Source organism: Puccinia triticina, chromosome 4A (genome assembly GCF_026914185.1).
Source record: "Puccinia triticina chromosome 4A, complete sequence".
NCBI classification, from domain to species: Eukaryota; Fungi; Basidiomycota; class Pucciniomycetes; order Pucciniales; family Pucciniaceae; genus Puccinia; species Puccinia triticina.
This window is the reverse complement of record NC_070561.1, coordinates 2,272,307-2,291,244: the sequence shown is the minus strand read 5'-3', so window position 1 is coordinate 2,291,244 and position 18,938 is coordinate 2,272,307. Positions and strand designations below refer to the sequence as shown.

The 18,938-nt window shown below is 43.1% G+C and overlaps 1 protein-coding gene across 1 annotated transcript; it reads left to right on the top strand.

The window, feature by feature from the left end:
• Window positions 1-7: 7 nt before the first annotated feature.
• Window positions 8-1,931, top strand: PtA15_4A282 (uncharacterized protein; the record flags this gene model as incomplete). Its single annotated transcript, XM_053168150.1, has 9 exons — window positions 8-195; window positions 271-338; window positions 407-486; window positions 583-688; window positions 746-898; window positions 975-1,084; window positions 1,169-1,538; window positions 1,619-1,779; window positions 1,875-1,931. The coding sequence occupies 9 exons, from the start codon at window positions 8-10 to the stop codon at window positions 1,929-1,931; spliced, it is 1,293 nt and encodes a 430-aa protein (XP_053019388.1).
• Between the last annotated feature and the right edge of the window lie 17,007 nt (window positions 1,932-18,938).

Below are 18,938 nucleotides of genomic sequence, written 5' to 3'. Positions count from 1 at the left end.
GCTTGAGATGATGACTCCCCGAATCTGTTTAGCACGGCTAACTAGGATCCAGCCCAATACGAGCCTCAAGACGATTGTCACCCTCAGACGCGGACTGGCGTCGCAGTCCAAACCAGCTTCCTTTGCCGAATACGATTGGGAGGACGCTCTCCGAGTGGAAAAGAGTCTGCTGACCGAAGACGAGCTAGCAATCAAGTAATCCGTACCCCATCCCCTCGAAACCCTGACATGAGACTTATGTACTCTCTCGTCACCACTCTTATCATCCAGGCAGACCAGTCATGAATACTGTCAGGAGAATCTTATGCCCAGAGTCCTGGAGGCCCATCGTAAAGAGTGTATGTGCAATATTATTACGACATTGACTCGAAACCCTAGTTGAGATCTTTCCACTTTTGTTGGGCAGCTTTTGATCCTAATATCCTTAAGGAGATGGGAAAGCTGGGGCTCCTAGGTCCCACCATCTCGGGTTACGGATGTGCTGGAGTGAGGCTATGGATTGCTTTTTTTTCTGTTCACAACACATGATTTCACATGTTCTAAATTTTTTTAGTTTTTCACATTGGCTTCTTAATTCAACAGGTCTCATCCGTGGCTTACGGCCTAGTTGCTCGTGAAGTCGAGCGGATTGATTCTGGGTACCGTTCGGCGATGAGCGTGCAATCATCTCTAGTGATGCATCCGATCCGTAAGTACTCTTAAAGTCATTGGAAGAAATTTTCCCGTACTTACTTGGTCGTCGCAGACGCCTTCGGCTCGGAGGAGCAAAAGTCGAAATTCTTGCCGGAATTGGCAAGCGGGAACATGGTTGGATGTTTTGGGCTAACTGAACCCGGCCATGGATCGGACCCTTCAGGTATGCTGACCCGAGCAACCGAAGACCCATCGGGCGGCTATAGTAAGTTGAATAATTATTATCCCTATCCTTGAACTAAGGCTTCTACATATCGCTTATACTTACCCTCAAATTTTAGTCCTGTGCGGTAGCAAAACATGGATCACCAATGCTCCCATCGCCGATGTCTTTGTGGTATGGGCTAAGTGTGATTGGGACGGCAAAATTAGAGGGTTTATCTTAGAAAAGGTCTGCCCAGTTTCCGAAAAAATCCCGGGTCCAAGTCAACCGATATTGAGGCGAACTTTTTTTCAACATTCCCCTGGCAATTAGGGTATGAAGGGACTTTCCGCGCCGAAGATCGAGCATAAACTATCGCTGAGGGCCAGTACAACCGGCTCGATATACATGGACTCCGTTCCGGTTCCGTCAACGAATATCTTGCCGAAAGTGACTGGCCTTAAGGGCCCATTTTCGTGTCTCAACAGTGCCCGGTTCGGTATCTCGTTTGGGGTGATGGGCGCATTGGAAGAGTGTGTGAAGCGTTCAAGGGAGTATTCGTTAGAACGGATTCAATTTCACAAACCCTTAGCGGCTTTCCAACTCGTCCAAAAAAAGCTGGTGGATGCCAACACCGAGGCGGTACTCGGCCTGTGTGCTGCAATTCAACTGGGCCGTATGAAAGACGCTGGGACATGGTGTCGTTAGTGCTCTGCTCGGTTCGAATCCATCTGCCCCCAGAATTGAACTTTTTCTTTTTCTTCTTCCGCTTGGCCAACCTAGCCGAGATGGTCAGCCTCCTCAAGCGCAACAATTGTGGTAAAGCACTCCAACATGCCCGGATCCTCATGGATATATTCGGTGGAAATGCGGTCTCGGATGAGTATCATATCGGCAGGATCGCCGCTAATTTGCATGTCGCTAATACGTACGAGGGCACACACGTCAGCGGCCAACTTCCATTTTCTCGATATTTATATGTATCAATTCTTTCACTAATTGATCAAGCAAATTAACATGACCTTTTTCTTTGTTTTAGGACATCCACACTCTTATCTTGGGGAAGGCAATCACCGGTATTCAAGCCTTCTCATGATCTCTCTCTTAGTCTTTTTTGTATAACACTTTTCTGCTGTCTATCCTCTACGAATGTATAGATAATTGTAAAACACATCTTGCAGGGTATTAGTTTTTCTCTGTAATTCTCTTTCATCGCTGGATTTTTTTCTCAAAAAAGGAACACACTCACCAGGGGAAAAAGTGTGGCACTCTCCAGAGAGTGCCAGACCGTAACTTCCTTCAGCAACCCTGGCGGGTATCAAGCATGTAAACATGTATGAAACATATGCAAATTCAGCTTGTGTCAATGGGAATGTTATGTTCACCTCAGGCTGATCTCATCTTTATCCTAAACTCATGGAAAAGTTCATATCTTCACCTGAACCAATGATTAACTCCAGCTTGACTCAACTTGAACATATTTCAATGGGTGTTCCAGCTGAGGATCCTGAAAGCCATGTTTCCATCAGAAAAGGTAAATCTTGATCAGCTTCACTGTGTCAGTGAACAGGAAAGCTCTAATAATCAAGCCACAAGGGGACCTCAAGATGTATGCATCTCCTGGTTATCATTTCAGGGTGGTAAAATTCAACTTCTCTGTCAGATAGACCTGAAGTTGGAGGAGGTGGAAGACACCAGAAACATCTCTTAACTGCCTGGCATGTTGCAACAATTGTGTTCAGGCCAAAGATTGTTCAAATGTGATGTAATTAGCATCATTTTTTCAAATCACCTGACCACTGGAAACACATGATCCCCTGGGCTCCACAGTGTAACAGTCAATCATCATCAGACCTGAGTAGTGGCTACCTTATCCAGGATTGTCCCTTAAGTTATAAAGTGCATGAACAAGTGTGGTCCAGTGAATCACAATTGTTGCCAACCTTCATTTGAAAGAGTTTTGATGCCAAGGTTGTACTGGCCATTTGAGAGAGTGCGTCTCACCATGGCCAGCACAAACCTGCCATCAAGAGGAGTATGCACTCTAAAATGGTACATATAAAATCATCATTTGAAATTTTGATGATTTTATGATTTTATGTAATGAAAATTTTATGATTTCAACTTTGAACACCTTAAATCATAACACCTACATAATTCCCATTGGCATATATGCTCAACAATCCCATCATCATCAACCTTCACCCTCTCTTCATTCTCAACAATCCCATTATCATCAATTCTCACCCTCCCATCATTACCAGCAATATTCACATTCCCATGTTCTTTTTCTCTGTGGCAGGAGCACCAACATTCTATTTCTCAGCCTCAAGATTTTCCTCATACTCAACAATCAAATAATCCAAATCATGAGTGGTCTTCATCCCCAAATTTCCATCAACATTGACAACAGACCCCCGCATACACAGTATCATCAAAATCATGAATCTCTTAACAATTTCAATTTCCAAACACAAAACCAATCTGAAAACAGTATCATCTAAATCACAAATCCTCTCACAATTTCAATCCTCAACCACAAAACTTATCTGAACACAGCTCACACAAATCTCCATCCCAGCATGGAAATAACAATCATGGCAACCACACCTCCAGGTTGTCTATTTTTAACTTGCTCAACTCCCAGAGTGCTTCACCAAGAAATATGCAGAATCCATTTCAAACTTATGAATATTCTTCAAATCTATCCCCTGTGGAAATAACCGCAAACTGGAATGACCCACCTGAAATTGATTTGGGCCTTATTCAGGAACAAATTGATTAAAGGTTATCTCAAGAGCAGGATTTTTACATGATCCTCCTGCTGGAAATTTGGTTGAACATGATTTCACAGGTAACCATTCCTTCACAAATATTCCAAGAATCATGTAAACAGACCAAATGCACGGTGTTGGACTGAGCCTCCTGGATTCAGGCCAGAAACTTTGAGGGCAATGAGATGTTGTGTGAAGTGTCAAGCCATAATCTTCACAGGATAAACAACCTAACTTTGCTGCTGCCAAGGCAGGATCACTTCATAAAAACCACCCCCACCCCCTGAATTGCTTCAGATCTTCAAAATTACATATCAACACAATATACCTGAGGGAAATCAACTCATTCTATCCATCTGCTTGATAAATAGCAAGTTCACATTTACATCTCTTGGAGTCAATGCCTCAACCAGAGATGCACTCAACAATCAAGGTGAAGATATCCATACATTCAAGGTGAAGGGTACAATTCACCATAACATTGGAAGTTTGCTTCCACTTTTACAGGAATTCCCCAAATTCTTACAGCTGGACATATATGACACAGAAAATGAGTTTGAAAACCACAGAGTTCATGGTCAGGATCTACTTCCAGGACTTATGCAAAGAATCTAAACAATCCTTCACCATTAATATCTTCCATGCAACAGTTTGAATTTGTTCCATCTGAAATAAATCCAAATCACTCAATAAGGCTTACTGATAATGCTACAAATGTGGATCAAAGAGCTTACAAACTCCCAACAGGTGACCAAATTGCTTAATAATAATGCTCAGGAACCTTGATTGGACAATGTGACTTTGTAATGGAACCAGGTTGGGCTCAAATGTGATTTATGCAAGAGTTGCATCAGGTACCAGAGTTAATGATTCTGTGCCCATCCCTCAGATTCACATTCCTTTCATATCTGACCCAGATAACTCTGGACCTGTCTGGACTGCCTTTCAAGCTCATACACAAGCAATTTCCTGTCAATCTGGCCTCCTCCCTCACAATCAATAAATCTCAAGGTCAAACAATTGGTAATTTTGGTATTGTACTTCATGAACCTGTGTTTTGCATTGTCAAGAAGCAAGTCAAGCCAAACTACTAAGGTAGTGATTCCACAGCCTGAAAGTGGCCAGCCTTCATATTAAAATGTTGAGATGGTGAAGCCTGTTTAGTAGTCCTTGTATGCTTGTATGTAGATATGCTTCTACCAAGTAGCCCATCACTACTGCCTACCGGCTCCTCACTCAGTTTCTTCTTCCTCACTGAATCTAATCCATATCTTCACTGCCAAGCCCCCTTTGTGAGTATCAGTAGCCCTCTCAGTTTCAGTCCCTGGTGTCCCTCAACAGGTTATGAGACCCTCTTAGTCTCGCTCAGTATCATCGCTTCAACTCCTCTTCTTCATCCTCTAGGAATCAGAATCAAAACTCGCCGCTGGCATTTGAACGAATTTCCAATCACTCAATTGCATCTTCAATCATATCAACCAGCATGTCAAATTTTCGCCAAGTTCATAACATTGCCGCAATGCTCTCATTGATAGCTACCTTAGACGGCACTGAAGCGGTATTTCCCCAATGGCGCGATCGACTTGAGGGCATGTTGGGAATGCAAAACACTCTTGACATTGTCAAGGGCTCGCTTACTCGTCCTAAAGAAGACACAAAAGTGGACACTTCAGGTATTTGGTCGGCCGATTTCTCGAAAGGCTACAACCCAAAGGAGATAGCTGCCGACTGGGATTCTCTTTTGGATCTAGCCTGCCACACAATAAGATTGACCCTGTCCAATCCTCTCTCCCAGCAATACCGGAAAGTCAAACCAGCACCCCGCTTGTATTCGACTATCGTCAAGGCATACAAGAAGAATACTCGCACTCGCCGTATGCATCTCCACGAAGCGTTCTGGAACGCCCGTCACGATCCAAACAAACCAATTGCCTTGTGGATCGGTCACATATGGGTAGCTGCTGACGATCTACTAACGGTCGAAGAACTTCCAACCGATCAACAAATCACCAACCGTCTAGTCGCAGGCCTCAATCCCTCTTGGTCAAACGTTAGGGACACTATTGTCTACACTGCGACTGAGATGTCTCTTGATGATGTTGTTGGAGCTATGGAAGCCCACGAGGTCAGTCTCAACGGCAATAAATCAACCGATCTCACCTCCGTCTCTGCCGCCTACACAAAACGAGTGGCCTGTTCAAACTGCGGTAAACAAGGGCATCCATCAAATGAATGCCCTAAACCCAAAAACTTTGGTAAAACCAAAGCTGGCGCCGCTGTGGAACTCCTACCGTGCCAGGCGGTAGGCAGAGCGTCGAGGGGATGGGTGCTGTTGAGCTGCCCTCGTGGTGGTCCGGCAAATGAGACGAGGATCAGAACTTGATAGCGTTGGGGGGGGATTTGTAGAGAGACGATGGGGATGGAATACCGTCGGCGATGGTTGGTTGTTTGAGGATTGGATGATGATGATAAAGGGATAAGGATCAGGATGAAGGATCAGGATAATGCTGGGAATACTGCCAGCGGATCAGAAAAGTTTGATGGAATTTCTCGTGGATCAGAGCAAGTCCCATGCCGTCCCATCCTCCAAGTTCAAGCTTGAACTTGTACTCTGGGGAGTGACATGTCACAGGACATGTCATCACATCCCTAACTACAAACATCAAACAGGAAAAGAGGAAAAAAGAAGAAAGAGAAGAAAACACCACAACAATCAAAGATAAAGCAACACCAATGAGAATAAGGCAGAAAAGAAACACACAATCAAATGATAAAGAATCTAAAAAGAAAACAAAACAAGACGAAAGAAACAAAAAAAAACCCACATGACTCATGTGTTAGGACCAAGAAAGGAAAAGAAAGAATCTGGGAGGGATTTAGAATCTTGAGGAAGTGAGAAAGTGAGGGAGGGGATCATCTTGAGGATCTTGAGGTTGAAGGGTCTTGAGAAGCTGGATAATTCTTCTCTTGAGGATTTTCTGATGAGTGATCTAAAATCTTGAAATCTTGATCTTGAGGCCCTGTACCAGTTTGGCCACCACACCGCCACCGTCGTCAAGCTAGGCAGTTATGACTCAGGTTCCAACAACAACAACGAAGAAGTCCATGTTGTATACGAGTAACTGATCCTTGTGAAGCTATCATTTTTATACTTTCTTAGTACGCTATAAATAAATACTTAGCCTACCCCATGGTGATTCCACTACTATCAGTTTACTTTTACTTATATTAGTACAATCACCATTTTATGATATATTTAGCAGTGCTGAAATATGCCTTGGTTATCAGCAAGGGGGGATGTTGAGATGGTGAAGCCTGTTTAGTAGTCCTTGTATGCTTGTATGTAGATATGCTTCTACCAAGTAGCCCATCACCTACTGCCTACCGGCTCCTCACTCAGTTTCTTCTTCCTCACTGAATCTAATCCATATCTTCACTGCCAAGCCCCCTTCGTGAGTATCAGTAGCCCTCTCAGTTTCAGTCCCTGGTGTCCCTCAACATAAACTTCAAAAATTGTTTAAAAGGAAGTTCTCTCACATTTTCAGAGTTTTTGATTATCTCTCATCATCATTTTTCCAAACATATACTTTTTCAGTAACAAATTTGGTGTCTTTTCCCAAAATAAAATGTCCTTATTTCACCCAGTTTTCACTTGAAATGTCGTTTTTTGACCTATTTTTCAGTTGAAATTTGGTTTCTCCTTTGACTGAATGCATAGTCACCCTGAAATTGCATCATCAAAGGTTTGAAAATTTTATGTCATTTCCTTTGCTCTGTCCCATTCCCTTTTGGGCCTTTCACATCCTGTGACTTTCACACCCCCTGTAACCCCAAATTTGGGGGCTATGCCCTTGTTATCCATAAGCCTCTCCCCTCTAAAAAAGCCTCTGACATCATTGAAGCTTCAGCCTTCATCGTCAACTCGTCGGGTATTGGATCAACCCCTGTTCTCGATTCAGGCGCCTCCCACCATATGGTCAACGACCTATCTATCTTTACTAAAATTAAAGTTATAATATTAAAATCTACACCGGTAACCAATCTCATCAAGTTTCTGCAACTGCGATTGGTAATGTAGTTATGCTAGACGATACTGGAGCGCGTATCAAGCTCGATAACGTATTATACACTCCTAATCTTCACAGACCTTTAATCTCTATGAGTCGTCTGTTTACCAAAATTACTTCTCTCTTGAAGAGTTCGGACTCTTTTAAAGTTAGTTTTGACAATAGCTATAATCTATCCGGCAAAATTGTCAACAACATCTTAGAACTTTCCAATTCCTTTGAAATGAAGCTCTCCGTTTCCTCGTACCACTCAGCGCACAATTCTGTGGATTGGCACGCCAGATTTGGACATCCAAGCTTCTCTTATCTTAAGCGCGTTGTCTCCAGTTGTGAAGACATTGACTGCAAGACGTGTAAAATGTGTAAGGGGGTCAAAAAGCCTTTTACGGGAAAATTTTTGCCCACCAGCGCTGTTCTTGAAGCCGTCCACCTTGACTTGGTTGGACCTTTTCAAACTTGTTCTGCTGGTGGTGCGCAATACTTTCTGAGTATCGTCAATCAGCATTCTGGTTTTAAATCCGTGAAGCTGTTGAAACACAAATCAGAAACTCTGAACAAGTTCGAAGAGTTCGTGTTGTGGGCTGAAAACCATACTGGTCTGACTATTAAGAGGGTCATCTCTGACAATGGGGGAGAGTTTAAAAGTGTCTTCTTCGAAGATTTCTGCCGAAATCCGGGGTATCAGTCAACACTTTGCTCCGGCTTATACTCCAGAAAACAACGGCATGGCCAAACGTTCCAACAGAGCTATCTTAGACAAAGCTTGCTGTCTATTTGCGCAAGCAAATTTGTCCCCTCGCTACTGGGCCAAAGCAGTCGTAACAGCTATGGACTTGTGTAATCTTCTGCCGTCAAGTACAAGAGAGTTTGCAATCCCTTACAAGACTTTCTTCAAAAAGGATTTTGAAATCTCAAAGCTTCGGTCATTTGGTTGTCTAGCCTACTTGCTCATTCCGGATCCTTTACGATCAAATAAATTCTCTCCGCGCTCAGAAAAGGCAATCTTCCTTGGCTATGCAAACAAATTTTCAACCTACCGGTTTATCAGAATTGAGTCTAAAACTTTCTGTACCAGTAGAAATGCGACGTTCAATGAAAAAGTTTTCCCTTCTCTGGCAAACGAGAGCTTAGATCAATCAAGCTTCTACTTTAACCCATTTGAAGTAATTCCGGACGTTGTAGGGACTCCAAAGGGATGGATGAGTGGTAATCGAAGTTCCGTTGAGGGGGAGATAAGTTGTGAATAGGTTGAAAGCCTATTACAATTTACGGGTGGTTTGAAAGACCTGCCCCTCTGATGGTACTATGCAAATAACCAAGAGTCTTGTAATCAATATTTAAATGGTGTGGCTGATTCCAAAGATAGCTCTTACTTTTGTATAGTAATCTCTATCTGACCTAGATCACTTGCATCAATAGTTGAGGTGAATCTTTTGTAACTTGGTTTAACGTGGTGGGTGCAATAAAGTTTGATATATGTTGTAAGAATTTGTGATGTTAAATTGCTGACACTATGTTGTTATAAATAATCTGTTACAAAGTAAATATATATATATATGGGTTGGATGTTGGATGTTGGTTGGTTGGTTGTTGGTTCTACTTCCGTTCTTGACACACACTACAGTTCTCTACACTTCTCCACTACTAATAACCACAATAAAACAGACCTTCCTAGGCTGCTACAAACTAAAACTAACCACAGTGACCAAACCTCTATAGGCTGATCCTAACTAAACTAACTAACCACTTGTGACCAAACCTCTGTAGGCTGATGGGGAAAAAAGAAAATTATAGTGGGGAGAGGCCCTCCTTTTATGTTGGAGGATGAGGGATTTCTGCTGCAGGAAGCTCCTTGTGAGGGATTTCTGCTGCAGAGGTTCTCACCTACACAGCCTTTCTACACAGCCACAAATACAAACAACACAGCTTTGCTGTGCTAGATACACTTTAAATCCACAGCCAAACATCTATGATATACAAACTAACAAACAAATACACAGCCTTCAGATAGATACCTTCTAACTCCACCTCCAAACAAAGCAGCCTCCTGATAGATACCTTCTAACTCCACCTCCAAACAACACAGCCTCCTGATAGATACTTTCTAACTCCACCTCCAAACAACACAGCCTCCTGATAGAATCTTCCCTGAACAAACAAATACAAAGACTCCAGCCAAAGATGCTGTGCAGCCTGTGTTAGATACCTTCTAACTCCCCCTCCCAAACAACACAGCCTCCTGATAGATGGTTCCATGACCAAACACCTGCCTAGAATGCAAGTACCCTTGCCTGTCCAGAATTATGGGGGTCTGGGGCTCTCCTCCTCTGCCTCCTGTTCCTTCCTTTCTTCCTTCCCTGTTGAGACAAGTTACTATAAATCTTTTAATAAAATCATTCCACCTCCCTGCCATCTTACCTGGTCATTTCCTCCGTTCAATCCCTGGTGAAATCATCCATCATATGTAATCCTGGTCTGCTGTTCCATCTGTGATAAAACCACCTATCCTCAACCACCCTAGTCCTCCATTCCATCTATAATAATCCATCTTTTCCATTTACACATACACTGCTTGTATTATACATACCTTCCCCCTCTTATATTGAATGATAGCTGTATCTATGCTGTCCCAATACATCTGAAATGTGCTTTTGGCATTGTCACGCAAATGGAGCACCACATCCCCCCCCCAACTTAATGCTGTCCACAGCATTCGCGACAAATGCCAAAAGAACCATAGTCAATTATTTACCAAAAGAATTTTTCCAACAGTTGTGATTTCCATTTGTCCCAATCCAATATTTTGAGTTCCATTTTTGATGTGTCCAATAGTTATTTTCCTCCTATACCAAAGCGCCAGTTGAAATAAGGTATTCTAAAATTACTGATTCATCTCCCCTTCCTACAACTAGTCCAATTCCAAGTTCCGAATGTCTAAATTCACCACTACATCTTAACTTTAATCCCTGTTGTTGTTCTGTGACATCCATCCATGATCCAGTATAAGAAAAAAAATCCCAATCCTATCTTTCTTCCTCTCCACACCAATGACATTGTTCCAAGGAAAAAGCCAGTTTATTCCGCAAAAGGTTGTTGAAAAGCAATATTTAATAAGATCCGGCCTATTTCATCCTTCCCTCCTGATACCTGCTCAATCTGATTCTACAAATTTTTCCAGTCCTGATGCCCGCAATCGATGAACCCCGCTAATCCAAAATACTCTTATTTTGCCCTGTTGTTTTGCTATAAAATTCCAAGTCCTATTCCACCCCATCCATTTCTCCCGCTAGTATCTTCCTGTTCCAAATGTCCGTCCGTCCATTTTCCTATCCTTTGAATATCCCAATGATTGTAACCTCTAATGACTGACTACTCTTCATACTAAAAAAAATGTAACTTGTTTTCAAATTGGCCCACCCTATTCCCTCAGCTAAACAAGGGAAACTGTTTGCCTACCAAATGCTTTCCAATATATTCTATATACTAAGTCTTGAAATATAAAAAAATGCTTGAATTTGTATGCCTAAAACTGTCCATAATATTCTGTGGTCCTCCAATTTTGATCTGTAATTCCATATTGCGCTTGTTGTTGAATTTCCTGTTCATAGCAGTTTGAATTTCATGTTGAGGAGCCAAACATACGTTTACACATAGCAATTTTATCTCTTGCTGAGGAAACATGAGCAGCTTTGTCTCTTGCTGAGGAGAGAGTAGGCAGTTTTACCTCTTGCCAAGGAGACCAGATAAATGTTGAAATCCATGCTCCACTATTGCCTGTTGAGATTGGTGATGTCCTGATACATATTTCTTGCGCGCCTTCGCGCGTCGCTTCCATTCTGTCTTGATTATGTAACAGTCTGAACTCGCCCCGTTGCGCCCGGTCCGCTCCCCGAAGTTAAGTCCGATTGTTACCGGACCTTGCCGGAATTGAAAACAAAGGCTCAGCCCGACTGCTTCAAGCTTGCCTGTCGATCGCCTCCCTTTCCTTGTTGGGTTCATTCAGGTTCATTCGCTGCTGGTAAGGTGTTTGTTCTCTGTTTCTCAATTTCTATACTCATTTTTCTACTCCAATCAGCAGGATCGGTTGCTACTGCTCGCTCATGATATTCTCGTCTTCTCTTGCATGATGTGCCATTGCTGAAATGCATCTTTTCATACTTTTCCTTTCAAGACCTCAGTCCCGCTATTGATCTCGCGAATGAATCACCTCCGCGCCTATCCGCTCGCCAATATCCTTGTTTAATAACCCACCAACTTCAATTGGCCCAATTGTTTATTATGCTTGCTAGCTTCGCTGATGGTGCAAAGCATCGCCATCCTACTATTGCCGTTATTCTGACCAATTCGATATGCAGCTATCCAACCCAATCATTGTACGTATATCTCCATCTTCCTTGCAGCTCGCTCCCAGCCGTTCTACTCGCCAATCCTCTTACCGTTTCTTTTCTTATCCAGCTGCTTCCTTAGCCCGCGGTGCTCTCGTCGTCCCTCCGCCTACTAGCCGACACCATCACGCCTACAATCCATTCAACCTCGCGCTCTGATCTATCTACTCGCTTCCTTAAGCTATTGCCGACCTACCTATTTTACATAAAAAAATTGGAGCCCAACAAAAGAAAGGATTGGACCGACATAAGAGCTAAAACTATATTCTGCATGTACCGTTATCCTACTTATGTACCCTCATGTCAAGCAAATAGAAACAAATATAACAAGCTATGAATTGTGTGTTCATCCTATCACCTTTAACATCCTCTTTCTTGCTTCTATTTGAAATACATGGACTGTAACAAAAAAACCCATGAACCAAGTGCCCACGCGAAAAACTACTCTGAAAGAAGCCAAAAATGACTAACAAAACACATAAGATAAACACCACCAAAAAATGAAACTAAAAGCACAACCAACCTAAGGTTTCCTACTTATACATTTCTTCTAGTCAAAAGCGGACCCATCAAAAATACATTGTCTTCCACCATCTCTTTGTACATTATTGCTATTTATGGAAAAGATCTCAACAGCTAAAAACTAAATCCTCCCATTCCTCCCAAATGGTGGCATAAGATTCTCCTAGCAGTTTTTGCTCCTTTTTCCACAGGCACCAATCATCCTTGCTATTGCTCTGGCCAAAAATTCTTCCTCCTCTTTTTCTCTGTCTCTACATGAATCTCATAATCTTTGATTACTCAGCTCCTTGTAACCATTGTCACCCCCTGAATACAAATTTTTCCTGTCATCTTCATGGATCCACCAATGGCCTGGCCAAATCAACTCGTTCTTCAGATAACCTTCCACCCCATCACCATTCAACAACATCATGAACACAATTCGTCCGGCCGTATACCCTGGAAGCTCCGCCCAATACCCATTTGCCATTGAAGGAAGTGTTTCTGGGTATATTCGTAAAAAGTCTTGGGTGGGAAACCCTTGATCTATATAATCCAATCCTAATGCACTGTTCACCTTGTAGTTGCGTATTCGTCCTGATGAAGTATATGTGGGGCAGTCTGTCCAGCTGGTATCCCAATTCTGTACTTGGTCCGAGTTTTCCGTTATCCATCCTTCCTCAGGTTCCCCTTTAAGCTCGACTGCTGGAGGTGCCGTAGTACTGCTAGGTTCAAGGTCCCAGGTATTTTTCAGCTCTACCATTTCCACTGGAGTACCAAAATAATATGCAATCTCATCTGAAAGGGTGTTTGGAGGGCGCATTGATGGTTTTACATCCTCTTTTGGCTCTTTTCTAATAGACCAGGTGGTACTCAATTGATTATTCTCTCCACCATTCATCCAATTATCCGCTCCACTATAGTTTACGCTATCCGCTCCGTTGTTGTTTACGCTGCCTTCTCCGTTGTCCTTTCCACAAGCCACTCCGCCATTGGTTAAGCTATCCGTTGTGGCGTTCTGTGCCTGTGTCAATGCCAAAAAGGATACAACAGAGGGTGGAGACAGTACAGTCATCATACAAGAGGAGGAGATATTATCACATCAACAGTCAAGGCACATACGAACCAAAGAAGGATTTGTAGTAAGGAATAGTCTCAACCAGGAACGGAATGAAGGAGCGCAAAGGAAGAAGGAAGGGAGGAAGGAACAGGAGGAAGAGGAGGAGAGGCCAAGACCCCCAGAATCCAGAATGGTCACGGATAGTGGCAATCTATACATCTGCTTGCTCAAGGAAGATTCTATCAGGAGGCTGTGTTTGTTTTGGAGGTGGAGTTAGAAGGTATCTAACACAGGCTGCACAGCATCTTTGGCTGGAGTCTTTGTATTTGTTTGCTCAGGGAAGATTCTATCAGGAGGCTGTGTTGTTTGGAGGTGGAGTTAGAAGGTATCTATTAGGAGGCTGTGTTGTTTGGAGGTGGATTTAGAAGGTATCTATCAGGAGGCTGCGTTGTTTGGAGGTGGAGATAGGGTGTATCTGGTCCAGCCTTCACAGGAATCTACTGCTGAAGGCTGTGTATTTGTTTGTTAGTTTGTATATCATAGATGTTTGGCTGTGGATTTAAAGTGTATCTAGCACAGCAAAGCTGTGTTGTTTGTATTTGTGGCTGTGTAGAAAGGCTGTGTAGGTGAGAACCCCTGCAGCAGAAATCCCTCACAAGGAGCTTTCTGCAGCAGAAATCCCTCATCCTCCAGCATAAAAGGAGGGCCTCTCCCCACTATAATTTTCTTTTTTCCCCATCAGCCTACAGAGGTTTGGTCACAAGTGGTTAGTTAGTTTAGTTAGGATCAGCCTAGAGAGGTTGGTCACTGTGGTTAGTTTCTAGTTTGTAGCAGCCTAGGAAGGTCTGTTTATTGTGGTTATTAGTAGTGGATTAGTGTAGAGAACTTTAGTGTGTGTTAAGAACAGTAGTAGAACCAACAACCAACCAACCAACAACCAACATCCAACCCATATATATATATATTTACTTTGTAGCAGATTATTACAACAACATAGTGTCAGCAATTTAACATCACAAATTTTACAACATAAATCAAACTTTATCTCACCCACCACGTTAAACCAAGTTACAAAAGATTCACCACAACTATTGATGCAAGTGATCTAGGTCAGATAGAGATTACTATACAAAAGTAAGAGCTATCTTTGGAATCAGCCACACCATTTAAATATTGATTACAAGACTCTTGGTTATTTGCATAGTACCATCAGAGGGGCAGGTCTTTCAAACCACCCGTAAGTTGTAATAGGCTTTCATCTTATTCACAACTTATCTCCCCCTCAACGGAACTTCAATTACCACTCATCCTTTCCCTTTGGAGTCCCTACACCGTTCCGCTATCTGCTTGTCTGTCCGTTCCGCTATCCGCTTGTCCGTCCGTTCTGCTATCCGCTTGTCCGTCCGTTCCGCTATCCGCTTGTCCGTCCGTTCCGCTATCCGCTTTTCCGTCCGTTCCCGAAGTCTGATACTGGCCCACTCGAATGCTATGAGAACATTTATCAGTAATCCTTCTAGGCGGTCCCATCTCCCATCCTGGAACTTCTGGAGCACAGATGGGTATACACAATCTTTCTCCATCCCACAACTCGTAACTCAGGATTTCTCCTCGTGACTTTGACCACTCCAGCCGTACTTTATGATCCGCCAAAAACGGTCTTCCCAACACTGTATACACCTTCCCTTGAACAATGAAGAAATTAGCTGCCTTGTTGTCCTCCAGGTCTATATAAAATGGAATAGATTCTGCTAAGCCAACAATGGGTGAAGAATGACCGCCAATACCCGTAATATTCATACTGATTTCCCTGGTAGGTAGTTGCAACTGCAGAGCAACAGTTTCTGGCATGATATTCAATTCCGCCCGACTATCAACTAACGCCTTAATTTTTCGTCCATTAATATTGATATTGACAAATCCTAACGGGCATGCATATGTCAGAGGAGCAGCTAGGTGAAGTGGTCGACTCCGACAGTCAAATTCTTCCGCAAAGTTATCCCGGTTACATCTTCCTGAATTCTGTTGTCAATTTGCCATCTTAACCTCTCCTGCCGGCAGATTATTCAACTCTTGTAGAAATTTTGGGGCAATTAGCAAGAGTTCCTCTAAGGTAAGTGTGAAACTTTGCTTCAGTATTTTCTTCCTTAATCCCCCCCCAACTTTGACTCCACATTCTTCTCCGTTGATTCTTTTGCTGATTCCTCCTCTTTGCTTTCCACTTCTTTCTCCGGTAGCTGCTCCTGTTCCTGGTTTTCCTCGCCTTCGCTGCTTCCGTCATCCAATGTTCCTTCCACCCATGCTCCAGGATAACTTGACCTCCTCTTACGTCCTGCTGCTGGCCTCTTATTGGCTTCTTGATTTGGTGCTGGGGGCTTAGGTACAGTTTCCTTGGGTTTTTCGGCTTTCTCGGGTTTGGATTGAGTTGGCTGACTTTCTTTTTCCTTCTCCTTTTCGGCATTCCTTGGAGATCTTCGTAGGCCAAAACCAATCTGAATTTCCTCGTCCTCCTCGCCGTAATGCATCTCTGGTGGACTCCACATCTCCCATCGGTTGGTTGAAATCATGGTTGCCGTTGGTTCCTGTAAGTTCACTGGCCCCATGTTTCCTGCTGCCATATTTGCTCTCATTTCCGCTCCTTCCTTGTTTAACTCAACCCGCTCTGCGTATCGCCGTACCAGTTCCCAAATAGAATCCCCTGTGTCCGGTGGAATTGGTTCCTTGTTGGGATAGTAATAGTTTCGACCTGACTTGAATACTGCCCGCTTGGTTATGTCTTCACTCAGATGTGAGCAAAACATGACTGTATGGTCCATCTCCTTACAGTAAAAACACTGAATTGGTGGCCGTGGGAACAGTGGTCCTCCTGGTCCTTCTGGTCTAAATCCTGGTGCTGAATGTCTTGGTGCTGCTAAATGAGGTGGGAAAGGTCTAGAATTTGGGTTAGTATTCAAGTTAGTATTCAAATCTGTACGTAATTTATTGATTTCCTCCTCTAATGCCTTTACCTTATCATTCCCCTCCTCTGGCTGGGGTTTTGCTTGAACTTTCTTGTTGGTTTCTGGATCCTTGCTGACATTCTTAACTTTTGTAGTACCCACATCCATATCCAATACCGCCAATGATGCCTCCACGTATTCCTTCAACTGTTCCAGCTTAGGTACCAGTGCCTTCCCATCCTTGGTCTTGCGTAATTTCTTATTATGCGCCATATCACGTGCTACGTCTCGCCATATCTCCGTTGAAATCGCCTTCCAAAGTGGTTCCCCACTCTCTGTGTTAACGTCCTCGTATCCCATCTTCTTCAAGTATGCCAGGACTTCCTCAAGATCACCTATAAACGACCGGTACTCCTCCTTTGTTTGGATGCCACCCTTGTCTGCATACTTTTCAACCAAGGTGCCTATTGAGCCCTCATTGAATCGTCTTTTTGGTGTTGCCCTTCCCCATTTTCAAATGAGTTCCCTCTTCAGCAACTCCCAATCCCGGTTCTCATGGCCCTCCATGTTCTCAATACATTCACTAATCTTCCGGTCCTTCACCAAGAATGGCAATTGTAAAGCCACATCTTGTCCACCAGCTTTTTGCATTGAAGCTATCTTTTCCACACGCTGAATGAACAACTCCACTTCAGTCCCATCAAAATGTAAGTTCATCTTCTTAGTGTCTAGTAAAACACCCTTTTCCTCGTCCACTAACTTGATCTCAGCTCGTGATTTGAACTGACTAGAGTTTGGTGTTGATCCAGGTGTTTCCCCCACGCTATCTGTAATTCCTTGAATGGTGGTGTCCAAACCCACTGCCCCTGGTGTAAATGGAGTTGACGTTGTAAATCGAAGTGATGGTCCTTGTTGAACTGGAGTTTCTGGTATAGGTACATTTTCTGGTGCCTTCTGCTGTCCTAGGAATGAAGCCAGCATATCCTCAACCCTCTTCAAAGCTGCTCGCTGTTCTTGAATAATTGCTGACTGCTCTTGAATTATAGCTGACTGATCTGGGAGTGGTGAATCCATGATGGGTGTATCCTCTACCCTCTTGAGTTGAGTTCCTTTGCGCCAAATGTGTGGGAAATGCTTCTGAAAGACCTTACTAATCACTTCTCTTTCCCTAGCCTGTTGTTCCTCTTCCTCACTACCGTCCTCCAAAATCCTATCCTTGCCACCTTCGTTCCAAATCCTATCCTTGCTGAAGTCCTTTGAAATCCTATCCTTGTTGCTGTCCTTTAAAATCCTAGCCTCGCCGTTGTCCACTTGGTTATCTTGATCCACTTTTATAAGAAGTTACTGATGATCCACTTAAAATTGGTTGATGACTTGATGATCTTGCTGAAGGTAATCAGCCACTGTTGGGACACCAGATGTAGGGACTCCAAAGGGATGGATGAGTGGTAATCGAAGTTCCGTTGAGGGGGAGATAAGTTGTGAATAGGTTGAAAGCCTATTACAATTTACGGGTGGTTTGAAAGACCTGCCCCTCTGATGGTACTATGCAAATAACCAAGAGTCTTGTAATCAATATTTAAATGGTGTGGCTGATTCCAAAGATAGCTCTTACTTTTGTATAGTAATCTCTATCTGACCTAGATCACTTGCATCAATAGTTGAGGTGAATCTTTTGTAACTTGGTTTAACGTGGTGGGTGCAATAAAGTTTGATATATGTTGTAAGAATTTGTGATGTTAAATTGCTGACACTATGTTGTTATAAATAATCTGTTACAAAGTAAATATATATATATATGGGTTGGATGTTGGATGTTGGTTGGTTGGTTGTTGGTTCTACTTCCGTTCTTGACACACACTACAGTTCTCTACACTTCTCCACTACTAATAACCACAATAAAACAGACCTTCCTAGGCTGCTACAAACTAAAACTAACCACAGTGACCAAACCTCTATAGGCTGATCCTAACTAAACTAACTAACCACTTGTGACCAAACCTCTGTAGGCTGATGGGGAAAAAAGAAAATTATAGTGGGGAGAGGCCCTCCTTTTATGTTGGAGGATGAGGGATTTCTGCTGCAGGAAGCTCCTTGTGAGGGATTTCTGCTGCAGAGGTTCTCACCTACACAGCCTTTCTACACAGCCACAAATACAAACAACACAGCTTTGCTGTGCTAGATACACTTTAAATCCACAGCCAAACATCTATGATATACAAACTAACAAACAAATACACAGCCTTCAGATAGATACCTTCTAACTCCACCTCCAAACAAAGCAGCCTCCTGATAGATACCTTCTAACTCCACCTCCAAACAACACAGCCTCCTGATAGATACTTTCTAACTCCACCTCCAAACAACACAGCCTCCTGAT